Source organism: Protomyctophum parallelum (genome assembly GCF_964188405.1).
Source record: "Protomyctophum parallelum genome assembly, chromosome: 15".
Taxonomy (NCBI): Eukaryota; Metazoa; Chordata; class Actinopteri; order Myctophiformes; family Myctophidae; genus Protomyctophum; species Protomyctophum parallelum.
The window spans coordinates 10,775,578-10,788,086 of record NC_139710.1 but is presented as its reverse complement, the minus strand read 5'-3'; the positions used below and the strand labels follow the sequence as shown (position 1 = coordinate 10,788,086).

The 12,509-nt window shown below is 40.2% G+C and overlaps 1 protein-coding gene across 17 annotated transcripts in view; it reads left to right on the top strand.

The window, feature by feature from the left end:
- ank1a (ankyrin 1, erythrocytic a) overlaps positions 1-10,201 on the top strand; it is a 76,781-nt gene extending 66,580 nt beyond the window's left edge. For 16 of the 17 annotated variants that reach the window (XM_083784200.1, XM_083784208.1, XM_083784203.1 and 13 more), the window contains 4 exons: positions 2,328-2,411; positions 3,154-3,306; positions 4,890-4,988; positions 7,816-10,201. In XM_083784200.1, coding sequence (XP_083640326.1) covers positions 2,328-2,411; positions 3,154-3,306; positions 4,890-4,961 — 309 coding nt within the window. In that variant the 3' untranslated portion in view covers positions 4,962-4,988; positions 7,816-10,201. The remainder of the gene's footprint in view (positions 1-2,327; positions 2,412-3,153; positions 3,307-4,889; positions 4,989-7,815) is intronic. The other variant, XM_083784206.1, reaches the window with a different exon arrangement.
- The last annotated feature ends 2,308 nt before the right edge of the window (positions 10,202-12,509 follow it).

Genomic DNA, 12,509 nt, shown 5'->3' with positions numbered 1-12,509 from the left:
TGAGGGGCGCAGTGCGTATTTAAGTACTATAACGAAGAGATGATACAGGGATTTTCTGGATAAATGTTTGGACAAGCCTCTGTTGAGTTGAGTGGCATGCTTCAGCTGGCAGTATTTCTAACTATTTAATAATAATGGAAATGCTGTATATTTAATTGGCAATAACATACAAATGGACATGAACATTATAAGGATTAATGGAGGCCGATTAAGTCAATCTAATATCATAATGATGTTTGTCTTGTCATGCACTAAAATGATATAGAACCACAGAAGGGGTCGAATTTAGACTGTGGCTAAGTTTGTTATGGATGTGAACAGATTTTCCCTGGCTCAACCAGTTGGGATTCCAGCCCTATGGCATTTTGCTTCCTTTCCCACCCCCACCCTGGTCTCAACAAAGATAATGACCCATGACTCTGTGGATTGTGGAAGATAGTGAGGCTTTACCTCAGCCTATACTACTCCCTGTGGACTTGTCTGAGTGCTGCATTTGTTTTTGATCTCATAAATAGCCATGTTGGCGCCCCAATTATTAGGAGGAATAATTGTATCATCATGAACCTCATCAGCTGTAATTACAGGTCCTAATGCCAAAGAACAGCACCATTTAAGTGAGCTCATGATATTGTTGCTTCTAAATACAACCCCCCCTCCCCCTATTATCTCTGTCTCTCTTGGGAGTGGGTTTTTTGCCATGACGGAGCAGCTGTATACAAAAATAACTATGCGATTACTGATTTTCATACTAACTACTACGCAATACAGTCTGTCGCAGGGTTATTATAGTTAATTAACTAAAGCTAACGAAAACAAAACTAGAATTGACAAAACATTTTAGTTCAGTCAGATAACTCCTGAATACATTGAGACCATTAATAGCTTCAGAACATTTTATTTATAAAATGTTAATTCAAGTGTGGATATTATATTTGATATTTGCATTCAGGCTCTGCTATACATTACTCCCTGCTCAGCATAAATAAAAGACCATTAGAGCAGGGGGATAATACATCTACTTTACAACACCCTCCCCCCCCCAGGGGAAAACTGAACCCTTAAGCCAAGAAAGCAGAGCTTACTGGTGGTGCAGCTGGCCTGGGGTGGTGGTGAGAGCAAACAAAGTGCATACAAACATTCAGTGGTAGCACTGACAGCGAGAGGAAGTACAATAAAGCAGGTGAGCTTAAGAAGTCCTCCAATTTGGTGAGCAGCTTGACACATAACGTAATGCCGCACATGCATATAAACCTCTCGATTCTATCTGCCTCTACTAGTTCTCAAGCCACGTGTCATTTAACTGAAGAAGAAAAGAGGCTTAGCAAAAAAAATAACTAACTGAAACTATATTATGTGCTAACAGAAGGAACTAAAACTAACTCAAATCTGAGAGAAAATGTCCTTCGTTTTAGCATGTCTTTGTCAATTCACAATATCTTTCTTCAAGAGTAGTGAAAATAGTCATCGTCCCTGACTACCCCATATTGCAATGGAAAACTAGCACAAAAACTATCAATTGAATACAAAAAGGTCTAAACAACTAACGCAAAATGATAACCTTTGTTTGTTGATCCAAAATATTCAAGCGCTGCCACAGTTCAAACCCATTGATGGATTGATGGACCCATTGAAACGTGTAACGTTTTAACTTGGATCTAAATGTATTTAAAAACATGGCAGAATTTGTAACTTTGTAATATGAATCACGTGCTTGTTGACATGTAAATGATGATGCTTACTACAGAGGCATTTTAAGGGTCTCTCTAGATTCCACTTTGATTATGTTTGCTGACTCCAGACTTTGCATTGTCACCAGATAACCTACAATCAACTGTCTTATACATTATGCATAAGAAAGGTTTCATCACTGAAGTATGGCTTATTCAATTCAATTAGCCTTTATTGTCTCCGAGGAGAAATTTGTCTTGGGCACCAAGAGACAGCATTATACATTACATACATACATACACACACAGTTCATAGTACAAAAAATACAGTTCATAATACACAAAATAATTATCCTACCCATACTGTGCAAATAATATCAAGAGGTTCAAGTATTACAGTATTGCACTCTCCCATCATAAGGTCTTCCCCGTTCCCCCAAGTAGTTAGCTATCTGTTATTGAGTGCTTTGATTGACAGTGGAACAAAAGAGGATTCATATCTGTTGAGCTTACAGTATGGTGATCTGTACCGTCTGCCAGATGGCATCAACTCATATTCAGCTTATATTCCATTCCATTTCATTCCATCGTGTAGAGGTGGTGATTTGTGCTTTTGCAAATGGCAATATTTAACATGACAAGTGCTTTTTTCATCCACAGGGTGATGAGGCAGAAGACCTTCCTGGAGAACATGTCAGTGAGGAGCAGTTCACAGATGAGCATGGAAATATTGTCACAAAGAAGGTCAGTCATACTAGTATGCTGTCTGTATTGTAGACTTCCGGTCTGGTCAGAGCCACAGAGTAAGACAGAGTTACGACAACTCTGTTCACTTCATGAGGCCAGGCTCTTCTACATAGACTTCTATTGAATGGGGACATCCGGAGGTTTACGGAATGCATTGGAGTCTATGGGCTCACGCGAGGCAATGAACCACGTGACCGGGCTGTTTTCTGCCCCCTCAATATCGTAACTCTGTCTTACTCTATGGCTCTGGGTCTGGTAAACGGTTTCCTCACAATGCCTCACAAACCAGCCAATACAAATAATTATACCATTAATTATCATGAGCTGTTCATTAGTAATAATCATGTTCATTGCCACATCACAGCATGGGAAGATGTCCTTTTTATGGCGTGTAGTGCATAGCAAGAGAGGTGCCTCTTCCCCTTTAGATTTGTAGATGATTGGCTCATCATCATCTAAAATGGATTGATTGATTGATTGATTGATTGATTGATTGATTGATTGACTGACTGATTGATTATTTCCATCAGCTTAACTGTACTATGTGTACAATGTTAACTACAATGCTATGAATTCAACATTCCTTCTCGTCACATTCTCACTTGTATTGTCTTCCATCTACTATTCTCTCTCTCTCCTCACTACTCAATGCTTTCATCATCAATCTCTCCTTCACCTCTCTGTATGCTTGTGTCTGATTCGTGTACGTACGTACGTGTGCTTGTGGTCGATGTGGCAGATTGTGCGGAAGGTTGTGCGCAGGGGAAAGGGTTCGGGTGAGGAAGGGGTTCAAGAGGTGAGCGTGGAGAGCTCTCTGCAGGATGCTAACGAGATGGAGATCGATGCTGAGCAGTTCATGAATTACGCCATCCTGGGTCGCGACAGCAGCAAGGTGGGCTACTGGTCTGGCCTGTCTGTCTCCCAGCCAATGACGGGCTGAGGCCTCAGAACATCTGAGGCTCCCCGTTTGCCATAATTGTGGGGGAGGGGGTAGATGGACGGAGTTGTCCAATGGACTGAGTTGAGTTGCATTATATCGCCTTATGGTGGCCTCCTTTCTAGAATCTGTTGAATTCATGTTGTAGATGGGTTGGACTATATTGAATGTTGAAGTCATTGCCTGCAGCAAATTAGTGTGTGGTTTTAAACAAGAAACTGTGTGCCACACTGAGCTTGAAAGATTCGCCTGACCCTGCTTTGCCAGCCTACTACTATCTATAGGTGGCTTAACCTGCATGAGCTATGGAACAGTGTAGGCCAAGCACAGTGTTTGTACTGTGATTATAATACTGTTTCATTTGACACCTTAAATCTGTACAGATTGAATGAGTATTGTGGTTGGATTGTTGTGTGCTTGTTGACCATTTTCCTTCCTTGTTGGCTCATATCATTCTGTAAGACACACTCACCCCTGCTTCATTTTACCATGTTTACTAGTGTCTGCATTTAGGCAAAATTACTGAACCTGCTTTTGCGCTTTGCTGTAGCATCATAGCTCACCTGTTGTTTCACTGGGTCGGCTGAAACAACAAAAAGGGCTCATAGATTATTGGCTTCATATAACCCCATGCAGTATTCCTGGATATCAGTCATATTTGTGGCCTGAAAACAGAGTTCATACTGTATTGTAAGATTGAATGTATGGATTGTGGTTCTTGTTGCTCTGGTAATATAATACATTTTCTTCCCATCAGTAATCCCATTGACTGACTCTTCTGTCCACTAAGCCTCCATTAAAGTTTGTGGTCCTATAACTGTAACTGTGTGCTGTATCACTCCGACCTGCAGGACTCTCTAAATAAAACCTGAGTCCAACTTTATTTGTAAATAATTATTGGATATTGTTTTAATTTATACTGGTGTACCAGGATACAAGGAGATTGTGCCCGAATTAGGACAATATTCAGTAACTATAGTCTCAGTTAAGTTGTCAAATGTCAATTGCAGAAAACTGTCCACTGTTTCCAACATTTTCTGTGATTGTATAACGTCAACCTTTCTGGCACTCAATCATATCCATATGGCACCTAAGTAATCTAAAACAAATAGGATAAATCATTTGCAAATACTATTTGACCCAGGTATTTTCCATATCCAATCTGGATGTTTCTGATACAGTTTCCCTCTTATCTTATCTCCTGTCTTTCCTACTATCTATCCTATTTGTCCACACTTGGCTGTCTGTATATAATTTCTCCCTGCATGCTCTCCTTCACTCACTTATATTTGAAAACAATTCTATCTTCCTTTTTACGCCTCCTTTTTTTCTGTTCTCTTTATGTCCCCTTGTTTATCATCTCACTGTGGCATTCCTCTGCTCTCCCCGTCTTCCTTTCTTTTCTTGCTCCATTTTATTATCTTCCCATTATTTTAAACTGCTAATATCCCCCACCTCTCCTTGTACTTCCATCAATCCTCCTCTCCTCCACTCTGGCTCTCTTGCATCACTCCTGCTGCCCTTCCCCCCTGATGTAGCCGGATATTGTGGATGTGAAGAAGGGTGCTCAGATAGTGAAATGTGCCAGTCTGCGGAGAGTAAAGCAGTGAGGCAGACAGAATGCCACTTCCCCGCAGGTACGGGACTGACCCACAGAGCCTCGTCTGACCTGTGGGCTAGACCATTTAATCCTGTCTCTCTGGATTAAATGCTCCTGTATGTGCGTTTAATTCAGTACTAATACTGACAGTGAAGTTATTAATACAGGATGACATTTGATGTGAATCAATCATTTAACTACTGGTTAAGAATGTTAACATTACTGGCAAGAGTGCAAAAGCACCCTTTCCAGTGCTTGAAATTGTGGATTGGCACTTTCTTATGCCTCCAGATTAGTCTTGAATTTATTTTTGACTTATTCTGCTTTGGTTAGGAAACATGTACCGGTATGGATATATTCAAATAGATTTTGTTTGGTCCGGACAGCTGGCGTAGTGGTCCGGACACCTAGCCTAACAGCGTGTTGTGTGATTGAATCCCGACTACCTCTATTTTACTTTAAATGTTGTGAACCAGTGAAGCTCTCATAGGCTCAAAATACACTTTGACCTCTCTTGAACCATAAAGAATACTAGAAGGTTAGAATTATATTTGCACGATGTTTCGTTTAAATGGTCGAATTATCAATAGATAGCAAATTAGCAATGTAATAATAGTATGTTATTAGAGTAGTGGTAAAATAGTAACTTTACAGTAAAGTGATTATTGTAAGATTGGTTCGTAAAAGAAAACTGTTCTGGACCCAGCCAGCAAATACAGGCCAATATCATACTGTAGGCCTATCTATAAATGTGCGGAATCTCTGCGTTCTTGACTGTCCCTATACAACAGGGAAAGCGTACCTCGAGAACCGTTTAACTAACCGATCGATTTCAAACTTGGTGTGTATATCAATGAGGTCCAGAGGGGGAGATATTGGTCGGATCAGTGGTCATAGTAATGGCATAATAGGCTGGCCTCCAAGTACTATGATAATGGGTACTGTACTAATATAAGTACTCTGACAACGGTAATTGGTTATTCTGACAACTGGTACTATGGATATTGCATAACCGGGGAACATGCATTCCCAACAAACATAATTACAATTTCCGGCAGCTGTGAAAACCAATGATATATTTGGACATTTGCATTCTGGATTTTGATAGCACCAGTCTTTTATTAATGCCGACATTGGTGACATTTACAGACTTGATTTGTTGGACTTCAGTGCAGCTTTTGATACCACTGGTCATAATAATTCTTATCAATAGATTTCAGCAGTGTCTCGTTTGTCCTAAGGTTACATTGTAGGTCCAATACTTTTTGCCATATATTTCCCTTTGTTCACATTATGGAGGCAAGACATCTCCTTCCATTGTTATGCAGACTATACACAATTATATCTTCCAGTGAAGCCTGATAAAATCCTTTCCTTTAATTGAACATATTACTCCTATTTTAACTTCCTTAGATGCTAGCCTGTCTGTTATAGGATTGATTTGGAGGTTAAGGCACATGGCCTGGCCCAAATTACAATTTGGAGCAAACCTATCCCTCAGAGATCGTCAGGCATGAAACTTCTGTCTGTTCTTGAGTTTGGTGTGATTTTGCTTTCAACGCCCCTCTGCTCAGGTATTACCTGCTTGAGGAGCTCAGGCTAGTTAAATCTGTGTCTTTGTTCAAATCACTTCTAAAAACATGCTTTTATCAAAAGATCATTCATAATTGAAAGTTGTTCATATCTCACTGAACATTTTAAATATTTTATTTCTTCAGTTTTATGTAAAAATAAAAACGTTTTAATCTTGTTTTGAAAAGTGCTTTATAGTTATATTATTATTATGAGTGATTATAATCATCATCATCATCAAGTAGAAATGCTAAATGTTGTGGCAATTATAATACGAATAGGTTGTTTGCTTTGTTTTCTACTGCTCTAATGCTACATGAGTGCAAACTGTCTGAAGCTGAACAGAATGCTAGTGAGGACTTTTATGGTGAAATCTGTGAGACCATTTGTCCTTGGTCTCTGTGTGTGTGTGTGTGTGTGTGTGTGTGTGTGTGTGTGTGTGTGTGTGTGTGTGTGTGTGTGTGTGTGCGTGTGTGCGTGCGTGCGTGCGTGCGTGCGTGCGTGCGTGCGTGCGTGCGTGCGTGCGTGCGTGCGTGCGTGCGTGCGTGCGTGCGTGCGTGCGTGCGTGCGTGCGTGCGTGCGTGCGTGCGTGCGTGCGTGCGTGCGTGCGTGCGTGCGTGCGTGCGTGCGTGCGTGCGTGCGTGCGTGCGTGCGTGCGTGCGTGCGTGCGTGCGTGCGTGCGTGCGTGCGTGCGTTCGTTCGTTCGTTCGTTCGTTCGTTCGTTCGTTCGTGTGTGCGCGTGCATGTGTAAATGTGTAATCTACTATTCTATTTTTTTTGACTGACCTGTCCTTTCTAAGTTTAAGCCCCTGACATTCCTCACTGGCATTTCACAGTAGGCTACTGAGTGGTAACCTCCGTTGTCTCAACTTACAACGATATTTAGCAAAGGTAAACTGCAGTGACAAATTAGCTGCAGAATAATTGTGTTACAGACTCCGGGAAGTCCTGTTTGGCCTTTAGCTAAGAACATTTGTAAGACAGACAGATTGATAGCAACACATGGGTCTGTTTTTAGACTATGTCTAATTACAGACTGAAAGGCTCACACACACTTTTAAACCAAATTTATATTTTGTTGTACAACTGTGTCACTTAACCCATTTTTGAGTGAAACGGTTGGGTGACAAAGTATAAATTATCCCTTTTATCGACTAAAAGGATGTGTTTTGCAACATAGATGCATGTGACAGCTTTGATAGATTTCTTACGGATGCATATATATGTTTGCAGAGGTGTTGTTTATCAATGAAATGTATGTCTTTATCAGACTTTTTCTCCTCTATCCACAGGGTTCTCCACAGGACACAACCCCCTCACCAAAATCACCGTACTTAGACACATGACCGGCAGCAGTTGACCGGAGGATGAAGGCCCATGAAGAGGCAGACATAGATAAATGAACAGCAACAAACACCAACTCAATCATAAAAAATCCAGACGGCTATGTCAACTATCAGCACGCACCAGAAGAGAAGGATATGGATTTACTTGTAGTTTTTCTTACCTTTTTTTTCTTTTTTTAAAGAAAAGTCAAAACATCTAAAACAAAGCTATAGAAGCATGATTGTTTCGTATAAAACAAAAACCAAACAGAAAAAACAACAAAAAAACGAGCAACCAAAACGTGCTTCCTGTTATCTGTATCAGCATGAGTGACTGCTGCCGCATGGCCTGTCTTTAAAATAATGAGGGAATATGGGGTGGGAAAAGGGTGGGGAGGGATGGGAACAGCCGAACAGGCCACTCCTGTATGGGACGGGCAATCGGGCATGCAATGTAGGGTAGGCCTACGCTCAGACACTTGCCCGTTTTTGAAATAAACAGGACAAGTCTGTCAAACTTAAGGAAAGGTGAAGCTGTAAAGTGTAAATTAATGAGAATTGCATAATCTCTAGGCAACAGGTTACTCCCCCTCCTCCCTGTCACACTGAAGCCTAATTTATCCTTCGCTGTATGTCCATGTTCACTTGGAAATCAGTTATTTTGGGCCAGAGGCACGGTCATACAGCATAGTATAAATTAGGCTTAATATGACTCTTCCAGCTACACACTTCACAAACAAGTTTCAAACTACTAAATGTCCCAGTGCTCAAACGTCAGTATGCTACACTATCACCCAAGGTTATCGGTGTTGTATATAATATGGTATGCACTAAAATGCTATACGTGACGTGTGTTACGTGCGTGTTGTTTGTGTTATAAGAACCCTATGCGATGCCAATGATGCTGCTGTTCCAGATACTTACGGTATTCCTCCCTGTTTTTCTCGTTTGGTTCATTCAATCTGAACCTATATATTATTCTATATATCTTGAGGTCTTTTGTGGGTATGAGAACAAACAATTCAAACTGTTGTGTCGCTCTGCCTGTTTTATCCGTCAGTTTTTTGTGTGGCAGGTTGTTTGTTGATTTGTGATTTCCATGTGCTTCCACCCTTTTGCTTCTGACATGTCGGAGTTTAGAGGGCACTAACAGGCTTCAGCTATTTACCGTGGTTCTGTGAGTTTCAAGGGCAGGGCAGGCTTCTGTGTTACAATTCTACCTATCTGTCCAGAGAGGTTCCTTTTTGTAGAGTGTGATATGAGAGACAGGTGTCATGACATATTATCTCTAAACTCCTTGCGTTAATGTGTACTGTGTCCTCATGGTACCTGTGATGATCAAGTCTCATATATGAGCCAAAAATGTGTTACCTGTGTTCTCTCCCTTCTTTTGTTTGAATTCTGCCCTGCCCAGTCCTCTTCCCCAGCCCAGCCCAGGCAGCCTCTCAGAGTAGATGTAGCAGTCCTGTCCTGTCCTTGTCCAGCAGGGGTCAGGATCACCTTCATTTTAGTAGCAGTGTCTCTGTGATGGGCCATAATGACCTCATCATTACCAATAGACTTCAGCACCGGCAGTTGATGTCACTTGATATGGGTAGAGGAACTGATGAAACACTGGGAATAATGTAGCGTTGAGTCAGCTGGAGAGAGGGGAGAGCGTTGTGTTGTGGACGTGTTGAGTTCGATGTTTGTTTTCTTGGCTCTGTGGAGTGTAGCAAAGACAGCCAGTCACCAATCACTGTGATGAGAAACTGTAATACTGACCCCACGACTGTGAGCCCGAGTAGCTCTTCCCAAAACCCAACAACACCTGTCTCTTGTCTCAGTCCTTTCCTTATTGTTATGCGCTCCTACATGATTTACTGTCTTAACTTCACTACAGAAGAAGCAATAACACTTATAAAAGGAGTAGAATTCACGTGTGTGTGTGTGTGTGTGTGTGTGTGTGTGTGTGTGTGTGTGTGTGTGTGTGTGTGTGTGTGTGTGTGTGTGTGTGTGTGCGCGTGCGCGGGCATGTGTGTGTGTGTGTGTGCATGCATGTGTGTGTGCTCACTTGCGCATGTGTGCGTGTGTGCGTGTCTGTCATGATTTCATTATCATAGTTCATCATCTCCTTAAGCTTGGGCGTTCAATCTGTTAATCATAGCTTTACTTCAATCAGAGATGATGTCAAAACATTAGTATACACTTTGTTACTTTTGCTTGTTTGGAAAAAATATATATATATTTTAGTCATAAGAAAGACAAATCAACATATACTGTAGTAAGACACTGCTGCTCTTGTCCTCACAGAATTTAGGGTTTGATTCCTGTGTGTTCTGTGGACTCAAAGGATTAAAGGTATAGAACTTCATACCAGCCATCCCATCTGTTTTTGTTACTCATTAAGTGAATGGAGATTTGTGTCCGTCCACTCATACTTTATTTAAGCCTTAACGACATTCATATTCACCAGAAGAGAAATTATTACTTGTGTGTGTGTGTGTGGGTGTGTGTGTGTGTGTGTGTGACTGTGTGTGTGTGTGTGTGTGTGTGTGCGTGCAAGAGAGAGAGAGAGAGAGAGAGAGAGAGAGAGAGAGAGAAAGAAAGATGCATTCAGTATTGGGTATGCAGAGATAGATTATGATGTGATATTACAATTGGGTGTACAGAAGAGACTCCCAGAATATATATAATATATATTTCAGATTTACAAAACATTTTTTTTACTGTTGATTTACCTCAATAAGTGTGCCACCCATTCTTATTACCATTACACATTGCTTCCTAACTTTACATTAGATCTCCAATATCATCATAGAGACACGTGTAATCCATCAACAGTCCATTGAAATGTTGCAATAAATAACCATCTATTAGTCAGGTTTTGTAGCCAGAAACTATGAATGTAAGGTCTGTGTATAAGCTACAGTAGGTATACATTACACAGTATGTTAGAATGATGATGGCTATCAATTCTATTATTTCAACTCAGGTTCTGCTGTTCCTCAAACATTTGTCTTAATTCCTAGTTCATCTGAAGCATACATGCATAAGAATAACATATCACCCATGCAAAGTAAGTGGAGAGAGTAAAATGGAGTAGCCTCAAAATAGGTTGTTATATTTTAACAAATTACTTTCATCAAAGATTATCTTCATTTTTAACCCTGCTCCACAGAGTTTGAAAAAAATCGTAAAGTAAACATGTTCACTGTAATGTAAATCCTTTGCTTCTAGACAGTAAAATCCACATTGGTAAATCTGTGTGTATAAATGGAACCAAGTAAGGTTACGGGTAAATTTGGTTCCTTTTGTACACTATCAGTTAAATGAACACTGAACAGTTTACTGTGTAAATGTGTTTTGTTTAACCAGGGGCCACTTAACCTACAGTATGAATCCAATGCTGATAGGGGACATCTACAGATTTAATGAGGGCAGTCTCAGCAGCCACTGTTTGTGGTGAGGTAAAAGTTAGATAACACTGTGGGGCGACGTGGTGGCTTCAATGGCTAGGCTTTCAAGACGACAAGCATTTTCCCTCAACACAGCCCACCCCTGATCGATTGTTGCCCCCCTACCGAATAGGACATTGAGCCAGTTCTAAGGCTTCCACATGGTGACGGCTATAGAGGAGTTTGGAGGAGTCCATTTAAGTGCAAGAAGAGTGGTTACATTAGACAAAATGACATGTAATAATGGAAAACCCTGCACTGAAGGACTACTGAGGTGATGACATGCACCAAGTTCATGCAAAAATATTTACTGTTGCAAAAACTAGAGGACACATGTATATTCGTTTAGAATGAATTGAAGACATTATTAACGCAATAGCATATTACTCAATACTAAGGAATGCAAATGCGCACATGCACAGAAAGTGTTTTTAACATAAAAGGCTATATATATATATGGAATATATGAAAAAGTATATATATATTTACTTAGAATGCTATGCACCCTTACTTGTCAACTGGGATTCTAGTTATGTTATGGATGTACTTTTAGCATCATACAGCTGTAGCTACCAAGAGACTGTTGAGTTCTGGGTAATGCCTGCAACATGGGGAAAAGAGGGGCCTTGTGGGTATTTTAACTTATTTTGTTTGCTTTTTTTTATTGTTATGGAGGTCAACATGAAAAAATACATGTAAAAGCCTTTTAATTCAATGAAATCAGAAGATATCTATTGACAATTTACCCTGTACACCAGCTCAACATTTACAAAATTAATAAAGAAATGAAATGTCTGTATGTTTGTTTAGTGTATACTGTGTGACATCACATGCCTATGTGTTACTATAACTAGACATTGGGGTTCAAATAAATTATTACAAAAACAAACATTATAAACAAAAAAATAAATTGGCCCTATCCCTGCTCTGAGGTTTCCACTCTAGAATAACATTGGGTCGTACCACGCTAGAGCCCACATGAAAAAGAAAAGAAAAATGCTTTCTAGGAACTGATAGCTAGTTGAGTCATCCTGTCTGTAAGTTTGATTGATGTATGTGTACATTTTCAATATCTCTCCATTGGCTATTATTAATTTAATTTGTCAAAATGAAATTCACTTAAAAGTTCATGCCACAATAGTACAAATAAACACTTTATTCCGAATGCTACTGCAGTTTGGAATACATGTATTATTTTACACATGTCTGCCAATGGGAGACTAT